A 9,860-nucleotide genomic window follows, 5' to 3' on the forward strand; every position below is an offset into this window, starting at 1 on the left:
ACTAGTAGCATCCAACCACCTTACAAATGTCCTTAGGAATTGAGTTTTTTTTTCCTTTTCAGATCTGTGAATCCTCAGAAAAGTAAGATAGAGGCGCGAACTTTGCATTTTTTTCTTTGTGTCTTAGAAATTGTGGGCTTGGTCTTTGTGTACAGCTTAGTATTGTACCAGGGAAGAGGACACTGCTTTACAAGTAGCTAAGTTTAAAAATACTTAAGAGTCATGAGAGGTAAACACTACTTTGCTCAGACAAAATGGGGCAGATGGCACAGAGTCCAACAGTGACTCTCCTTTGTGAGCCCTGATAATTTTTCTATTCAGTTGGCTGTTACTTAGATCCCCATACAAGTCTGAAGGCATCAGAAACTAGGAAGACAGGAGGCCAGTGAAGTCTTATAACACACTTTAGAAAAATATTTATAAGCTGGGCACTGGTGGCTCACACCTGTAGTCCTAGCTACTCAAGAGTCTGAGATCTGAGGATTCTATTTCAAAGCCAGCATAGGCAAGAAAGTCCCTGAGACTCTTAGCTCCAATTCACCACCAGAAAGTAGAAAGTGGTATTGTGGCACAAAATTGTAGAGCACTAGCCTTGACAAAAAGAGCTCAAGAACAGTGCCCATGCCCTGAATTCAGGTCCCCATGAGCGATGATAAAAAAGAAAAGTATTGATGAGGATTCTGTCAGAATCACTGCAATTGAATTGACCACCCTTCAGTAATCTCACATTTTCCTTTCCTCCCTTAGGCAATTCTACCTTTCTTGTCTGCCTAGCCTCACTGCTGCCTAAGAGTCATCATGCCCCATGATAAGGAGCAGCAACAGGGTTCCCATGACAAAGGCCCTCAGCAGGGCCATGAGCCCCAGGGCCAAGTAGCTGCCCAGGTCTCCCAGGCTGTGGAGGAAACACTGTCCTCCCTCAATCCTGTGGCGACAAGCAGTATGCAGGTGGTTCCTGTTGAGGCCCCCAGTAATGCTGGGGATCCTCATAGCGCTAGCCCCTCTTCCTCTGGCATTCATGGTGCCGATGGAGGTGAATGTGATGAGAGCTCCAGTAGCGAAGAAGATGAGTCTACCCCATATACCATCGAGGATCTTCTGGATAAGAAAGTGTCTTTCTTGATGAATCTCATGCTCCTCCATTATCAACGGAAAGAGCCATTAAGTAAGGAAGATATGATGAAGTTTGTCATCAGAGAGCATGAGCTCCTGTATTCTGCAATCTTCAAGAAAGCCTGTCTGCGCCTTGAAGTTATCTTTGGCCTGGAAGTGAAGGAAGTGGAAGCCACCAACCGCTGCTTTGGCATCTTCAACAAACAAGGCTTCACCTATGATGGGATGCAGTGTGGAGAAGTGGGCATTCCCAAGACCGGCCTCCTGATATTTCTTCTGGGTGTGATCTTCATGAAGGGCCACCGTGCCACTGAAGAGCACATCTGGGAAGCTATGAAAGAGATGGAGATCTGTTGTTGCAAGAAGCACTTCATCTTTGGCAATCCTAAGCAGCTCTTCACTGATGAATTCGTGAAGGAAGGGTACCTGAAGTACCAGAAAGGGCCTGATAGTCATCCTGAGAAGTATGAGCTCCTGTGGGGTCCAAGAGCCTATGCTGAAACCACCAAGATGAAAGTCCTCGAGTTTATGGCCAAGGTTCGTGGGACTGATCCCACTGATTTCCCATCTCTCTATGAAGAAGCTCAGCTTGAGGAACAAGAAAGAGCCCTCTCCCAAGCATCAGGCCATGCTGGCTATGGTTCTGCTTCTACTGAATGCTAGAATGCCATGACTAGCAAATTCACACCTAATGAGAGGTAGTTTCTTCAAGTAGTTGCTTCATGATAGATGTTAGTGTTCAAAGAATGTAGGCCCTAACAGAACATAGCATATATCTATTTCAATTTTTTTTGTAAGTAGTGATGATTGATTTTATATCTTTCATGTTTTTATCTTGAAATGATTTGTCTTTAAGTAGAAGTTATTAACCTCAAGTCTCAAAAGTTTCAAAATAAATTTAGTCTGATCTGTAATACTGTTTGTTAGGTGAAGTAATGCAAGTTCTCTTTACATTGTGAAACATTGTAAAGGATTCATTTTATTGTGTGAACTGGAGTAAAATAGTATGCATTTCTATCGCCAATTCTTTGGAAATTGGGAGAACTTTAACTTAAGATCTTTCATGCCAATAAAAATAGAAAATTAAGTATAGGATTAGTTTCCTTTGTTATTTAGTGTATTCTCTAAAATGTGTGAACTGTAACCAGTTTTCATAGCTCATTTGATTATTTACAAAAAATAAACCTCAATAAATTTGATCACATATTCATTCCTTTATTCTATATGAATAAATTTGATATTTGTGTTCTAAAGTACTCTTGTTTTTTTTTATTGTGAAAATACGGTACCAGAGGGATTACAATTACATGGGCAAGGTAATGAGTACATTTCTTATCAAACATGGTTGCCTCCTCCTTTGTTTCCCCTTCCCATCCCTTCTCATCTGCCCCTCCTTTCCCCCCAGTACTCTTGTTATGAGTGAAGGTTAGATAAGCAGGAAACAAGTATCATATCTTAGATGTAACTGTTTTACAGACACAATGGTAGTATCTTCAGATACATAAAAGAAAACTAAAAACTAATAACCTGTGGTTCAGGTCTCTAATCTTAGCTACTTATTTCCAAGGATTGTGGTAGGAAGATATCCCAGTCAGGGAAATCCATGAGACGCTAATCTTCAATTAAATAACAAAAATATCCCAAAACACAGAAATAGAGCTGAGGTTCTAGTGGTAGAGGTCTGGCTTTGTGTGGATAATGGTAAGGTACAGTGGTCAGACCCCAAGTTCAAGTCCTCATACCAGCACACATTTAAAAAAAAACACAAAACATACAATTCAAGGGAAGTTTGAGTTGGCTTATCCTGGAATCCTTACTTTCTGGGAATTCATTTTGAGGAGGCTCTCAATTTGAAACCAATATATGGAAAAAGTTTATTAATAACCATTTCTCAACTCATAGCTCAACTCATAGCAACATCTGCTACACTCCAGTATCCCAAGCTATTATGGGAGGCATATAATAGGAAGGTCACAATTCAGACACATCCTAGGGAAAAAGATATCTTACCACAAAAGTAAACAAAGCAATGTGAGTTATTAGAGTCACAGCTCTGCAATGGACCACACATAGCAAGTGCAAAGTAAAAGATATGGTTAAGAGAAAGCAAGAAATCTATATGTCACCTAGATGGTTTTTTTAATATTTAATTTTTGGTAGTAATTGATAGTGAATTCAGGATCTCTCCTAAGGTTAATAGGCATATTTAACCTCTTGAAACATGACTGCAGCCTGCTTTTGCCTTGGTTGTTTTCAAGCTGGGATCCCACTTTATGTGCAAGGGAGCTTGAGCTGCAGTCTCAACTTGTGCTCCTCCAGTCACTGGTCATGAGAGGCACACACCACTCCACTTAGCCATTTTACTTGCCTATTCCTGGGAACACAGGCATATCCCATTGCACCCAACCATTGAGGTGAGGTTTTGTAAACTATTTCTCTAACTAACCTCCAATCTATACTTGCAAATAGCAAGATTTTCAGAATAGAGCCAAGCCATTTGATGTGTCTCATACGATGTTTAAACTATGGCAATTTGGGTTTTTCAGAAATTTCAAATTCTTCACTGAATTAATATTGTAAAAGCTTCTGGATGGATCATTGAGACTGAAGTGATGAATGCTCCAACTTTCTCAGCTTTTATGCCCAAAGGCCTTGAATAGAGAAAATGTTGATAACATTTTTTGCTAAAGTATATTACTTGTAACATTGCAGCATATTCTCTATTTTTCTCTCCTGTGCAATTCATTAATGAACAATGTTTACTTTGTGTGGTTGGTTGCTTGGTTGGTTTGCTTTGCTTTCTGTTACTGAAACACGGTATTACTGCAGTTCAGGCTGGCCTTAGATTTATTTTATCTCTCTAGCTAACCTCAAATTAACAAGACACCACTCAAGTTCTGTATTAAAGTTATGTGCCATCATAATTGGAACTAAACTAAATGTTTTATACATATCATTTCCAAGGAGTTTTCAAAAAATAAGCCTGAATTTCCCTTGAGTTTAGGTACTAGAACCCAGTAAGGGAGTAAGGAAGGAAGCTGTCATTTCCTAAGAGAAATTCCACAGAAAAATTCAATAGGATATTTTCCAGGTAAATTTTCAAACAATGAAAAAGATAAAATATGTAGCAGAGATTCAATGAATGAAAAAGTGGATTTTATGTTTAAAGGTAGCTGTGCATTGGGAAATTTTAAGTTTCTATAGAATGTGAAATAAATCTATTGAGGGGGACAACCAAAATTACTAATCAAACTGAGTAAAAATTTTATAGTTTTACTTGTAGGGGAACATTTCTATTTCTTTGTATACTTCATAATTAAAAGCACTTTGTTTTTCAAGATACATTGGACTTAGATAACATATGGACAAATAAGGGTTGAACAACATAGAATTGAATTAATCAGAGTAAACACTGCTAATTATTAAGTAGTACTAAAATATTTCATGCATTTCTCATACATAGTAATTTCCCTGAACAGGATAGAATAGCCCTAGAAGTTAGGATTTATTAAAACACATGTTAAGCACTGAATATATAAATCAGTGACTAGACCTCTTCTATGCATTCATCTACAACAAACTAAATTCTGTTTACACTAAGGCTATCTCTTGAATGATTTCTCTTATCACACTTAATGCTACTCAATATATAATAAGAAATAGGTTACCATGGAAGTGGCGCTGTAGCTCAAGTGGTAGAGCGCTCACCTTGAGCTGAAGAGCTGAGGGACAGCGCCCAAGCCCAGAGTTCAAGTCCCACGACCGACCAAAAAAAATAAAAAAGAAATAGGTTACCAATGGAAGTAAAATGTCTTTATAAAGTAAGGCTAATATAAGGTAAAAGCATACACAAGAGGTAGCTGTAAGCTTCATTTATCTAGAGAAGTTCTTCCCATTGCTGCAGGTTCCTTCAAAGCTAATTCTAGGGTGTGGCAGACTTCTGCAGTGTGGTATTTTTGTGGCATTTTGGCAACCTTTCCTGAGGTCTTTGAATATGCTCACTTTTCTGAACAGGAATCTGGTCTGGGGAATCTTTGCATCCTCCTCTGAAGGCTATTCCATCTTCCCATTGCAACAAGTATTGAAGAATCACTTGCCCTGATCTTGAATTAGAGTATTCCATCCCCTTGACGGTATATTCCTTCTGTCTTTCCTCCTATGATAATAACATATACACCAGTTGGGAGAAAAAGTTGACAGGGAAAGTTAGGCCTGACTTCCCTTCTAGTCATTTCTACCACTTCCTGAAAATATTTTGTTCAGGTAACTAATGAGAGTAATCTAATTTGCTATGTGTTAATTTGATGGATAGCATTATGAAGTTGAAGCAGCTTTTTTTGGGGGGGGGGGACTGGTCCTGAGGTTTGAACCCTGGATCTGGGTGCTGTCCCTAAACTTTTGTGCTCAAAGCCAGTGATCCAACACTTGAGCCACAGCCTCCACTTCTAGCATTTTGGGGAGATTTTTGGAGATAAGAGTATCACAGACTTCCAGGGCTCACATTTTAGCCACTTGAGTAGCTAGGAATATAGCTATGAGTCACTGGTGCCTAACTGAAGTTTTTGCTCGAGACTAGCATTCTACCACTTTGAGCCACAGCACCAATTCCAGTTTTCTGGTGGTTAATTGGAAATCATAATCTCCAGACTTTCTTCCCCAAGCTTGCTTCAAATTGCAATCCTCAGATCTCAGTTTACAGAGTAGCTAGGAATACAGGTGTGAACTACCAGCATCCTGCTGAAGAGGTAATTTTTAAGCCACTGAGAGATTTCCAGTTGAATTTTTATAAATTTAAGTTTCAAAATGAATCCTTATTTGTGACTTATGGCCTATGAATTAGCTTCGCTATGTGCTTGAATACAGTGTATAAACTTTTACAAATGTCAGCTCCAAAGAGTTTCCAAAACATATGTCTGAGCATTTCCTGATATTAAACAAAATCCATGATAACAAAATACTTTGCTAAAATCTGTCAAGAATTAAGGTTTAAATCTTTTTGAAAAATATTAATATGTCTTCCCTGCAATTTTTAATTTTGTTGGCTGAAATTATGAAAAACTGAGGAATGGGTAAAACTTTTTATTAATTTTTTTGTTGGTTGTGGGCTTGAACTCTGGGCCTGGGCACTGTCCTTCAGCTTCTCAGCTCAAGGTGAGCATTTTACCACTTGAGTCACAGTGCCACTTTACGTTTTCTGGAAGTTAATTGGAGATAAGAGTCTCACGAACTTTCCTGCCCAGGCTGGCTTTGAACTGTGATCCTAGGATATAAGCCTCCTTAGTAGCTAGGATTACAGGCATGAGCCACCAGTGCCCAGCAAAACTTTTTGTAATTAAGTCTCATTCATCAATGACAGGAAAAGCCAAAAGCTATGGAAACCACTGTGTAACAAAATCTTCATACTTTACTAAAATTTCTGTACTCTTTCCAACAGGGAAAAATATTTTACTGGCAGGCATACTATTTTTGCTTAAGAAAACTGTAAGAATTCAACCCTCCTGTCTGTCCTATTCATCGTACTAATTGTCCCAGAAGAAGAATTTTTTTTTACTGATTTCTAGTGGTAACTGTGCAAGTATTAAGGCATGTTCAGTTTTGGAAAATAGTAGAATGAAACTTTTTCTAAACAGTTCTCTAAGAAATGTATAGGCATGAAACTTAAGTGCATATTCATAATGTTAGAAATTTTTAAGTGCTTTTTCAGAAGGCTCAGTCCTTTCAGACCCCAGATTAATGCAATGAGATATAAAGAGTCTTCATATACCCAGTTATGCATGGAAATTCTTGTCAGTTTGAAGCCGTCCAAATTGACGGGTAATGGCAACTCACAGTGGTTTAAATTTACATTTCATTAAGTAATTATGTTTGGTATAATTGTATCTGCTCATTTGGCACCCATGTTGTATGTGGTAAAGTTTGTTTTTAAGTCTTGTGCTGGGAGGCTGATACAAGGTGGAAGAAAGGGCAATACCAGAGCCTTGTTTCCTCATTCAGAAATACAAAGCTCCAGACAAGAAATCCAGCTCAAGAGTGGAAAAGGCAAGACGTCAGTACCTAGCTCTAATGAAGAAACATCAAACTTATAATTCAGGAATAGGAGAAAAATCGAAAAAAGTGCAGGTCTGCATAACCAGGTCCCATCACAACCCTCTGGGCTGCAGCCCACCACTCTGTGTGAATTATAGCTTGGCCTTCAATGTCTGCTCAGTGAAGATCCCCACTTAGAACCAAACCATATTCAGTTTAGGTCTCTGCTTGGGAAAGTGCAACACACAAAGCAGCCCTCAACTTGGCTCAGAACTCCAACCCAGGTCTCTGCTTGGAGAAGCCCACCTAACAACAGCACAGTGTAACAGAGAAACAACTTCATAGGAGAAACCAAAAAGGATACCACATGAGCACCAAGCACTGTAAGTCACATACTTACTACCTCTGGTTGGCCAGTCAGAAGGGTTGGGGAAGAGCTCAAACCCTGGCTCAGAAGCAGGGATTAGACATAGGAAGATGGGGGAGGGAGCATAAACAAGAGACAAAATTCTGAGCTCAGAACCCAGAGATTGTGCAGATCTCAGCTTCACCATCAGCAAAGTAAGGGTTTAACCTCCCTCTGACTGTCAGGAATTTGCATTTGGGGGAGTTTTGGGAAAAGGACAAAGTTTGGTGATAGGCACTCAGAGAAAGCAGTGGTCTGAGCTGGAACTAGGCAAGAGAACATTCAGCCACTGGTGAGGTTGGGCATGGGTAAACCAAGGACAAAGGACAAAGCCTGGGGCTTTTATATAAAGATCACACCAGTTTTGGTCCATACCCTTCCCAGAGGAGTTAACTTCCTGCTGACTTGTAACAAAGGGCATAGCAAAGGCTTCCAGCCAAGTCACTCCCAAAACAGAAACTGATCCTATGTGGAACAGCTAGAGAGAAGAACAGAAGGTCAGTGCTCCAAACTGGAGTCCCTGTGCCTGAGCTCAGCGCTCAGGGCTAAGGGAAAATCAAGCCTCTAGTTGGTACTACCTAAAACCAGAAACCAGGCCAGAAGACCCCAATTTCAGACTTCTACCCCTGAACTCAGTCACCAGGGTTGAATGAAAAGCTGAATTTTGAACCTCAGCATTGGTCTCATTGGGGGCATTAACCCCAGGAAAGGGCTTATCTGAAAAATGACAGCAAATGTGTAACACTCATGAGGGAAAGGCCTTGGTGAGGAGTCTAATGCCAGCCAGTGGGCACAGAGAGGGCTCTCTAAAAGCTCACAACCTTGGTGCATCCATGAAAGAGACACTGTGGCCACCCACAGCACAAAGGGGCAACGACCATCCAAGCTCAACCTTACAGTCCTGAGCAACACAGTGCTGGCCTTGGGGTGGGGTGGGGGTCTGCATGCAGCTGGACCCAAAGCCTCTGTGTTCACCCCTCACATGAGAATCTACCACCCACAGTATCAAAGATATCACCCACACCAGACAGCTTCAAAAGCTAGCTGGGGAATCCATATATACCATAGCACTCAGGGTCTGCTCCTAGGTGACCACAAAAGCTATCCGTGTTTCTTTCAGGATGCCCTCATCCATAGCCAGGGTGGGTAGGATATCTAGTGTGGGACATCTAGTGTGGGACACCAATGACAGCCCACAGCACCAGGTTTCATGTCGAACTGGCACAAAAGGCTTCTCTATGTCCTGGCGTACAGCACCCTGCAACACACCGGGACCAGAGACAATACTCAGCTGGATCCAGAAGACTTCCCACACATTTCTGGAGATACAAACTATACAGTGCCCTCAGAAAGCCATAAAACCACAACCCACTACCACTGAAGTTAATACCTAAGCTTAAGGACCTCTATTAACCCTGAACCCAAATGCATAAATCACAGCAAAAGATCACAAAATTCATAAGCAATCAAAACAATCGCCACTCTTAAAAGCATAAACAACTCAGGGAAGGGTTCTAGTGAGAGTGAAGAAGAGACAGAGAACAAAAGAATCATTGAAGTAATGATGAGAGAAATGGCTAATGAAAAGAGCAGATCCCAAAACAAGTAAAAGAATTGAAGGAGGAAATGCAAGATATGGATAAGAAGATAGAAACATTATACACATCAAGGAAGGAAATGAAAGATGAAATTAACACTCTGAGAATTGTTATCAACAAAGATCTGGGAGACATGAGTAGATCTATTTCCCTATTGCAAAACACTTGAAAGCATAGGTAACAGAAAAAGTACAGTAGAAAGTAGACTATCAAGAGCATAAGATAAAGCAGAGGAATTATAACAAAAATTAAAGGTATGGAAAAATACTCAGACCATAGAAAAGGGATGTCAAGAATTGGCAGATTGGGCCAAAAGATCGAAACTATACAGAGTTGGGAGGCATTGAAAATCTATTTAACAAAATAATACAAGAAAATCTCCCTCATTTCAAAAGGATGTTACCCATTTGACAGGGGCTTATAAAACTCCTAGCAGACAGGATCTGAGAAGAAATACTTCTAGATACATTGTAGTGAAACTTTGGATTTAAGAAACAAGGAATTAATTTTTAATGAAGAAAAATCAAAGAGGGCACTATATTACAGTGGAAAGAGGAATAAAATTAGTGCAGATTTATGCCCACAAACTCTGAATGCAAGGAGTGCCTCAAGTAGTATAATTCAAGCTCAGAATGATAATTGCCAACCCAAACTGGTATACCCAGCAAAGCTAAGATTCACAATTGATGGAGAAACTAAAAATTTTCACGACAAAC

General features: G+C 40.0%; 1 protein-coding gene across 1 annotated transcript; it reads left to right on the forward strand.

Moving 5' to 3' along the window:
* The first annotated feature begins 798 nt into the window (after positions 1 to 798).
* Positions 799 to 1,776, forward strand: LOC105993451 (melanoma-associated antigen B16-like). The gene has a single exon (XM_013026723.1). It carries the CDS (start codon positions 799 to 801, stop codon positions 1,774 to 1,776), a length of 978 nt encoding a protein of 325 aa, XP_012882177.1.
* The last annotated feature ends 8,084 nt before the right edge of the window (positions 1,777 to 9,860 follow it).

The sequence above is a fragment of the Dipodomys ordii genome, unplaced genomic scaffold (assembly GCF_000151885.1).
Source record: "Dipodomys ordii isolate 6190 unplaced genomic scaffold, Dord_2.0 Scaffold96, whole genome shotgun sequence".
In the NCBI taxonomy this organism is placed as follows: domain Eukaryota; kingdom Metazoa; phylum Chordata; class Mammalia; order Rodentia; family Heteromyidae; genus Dipodomys; species Dipodomys ordii.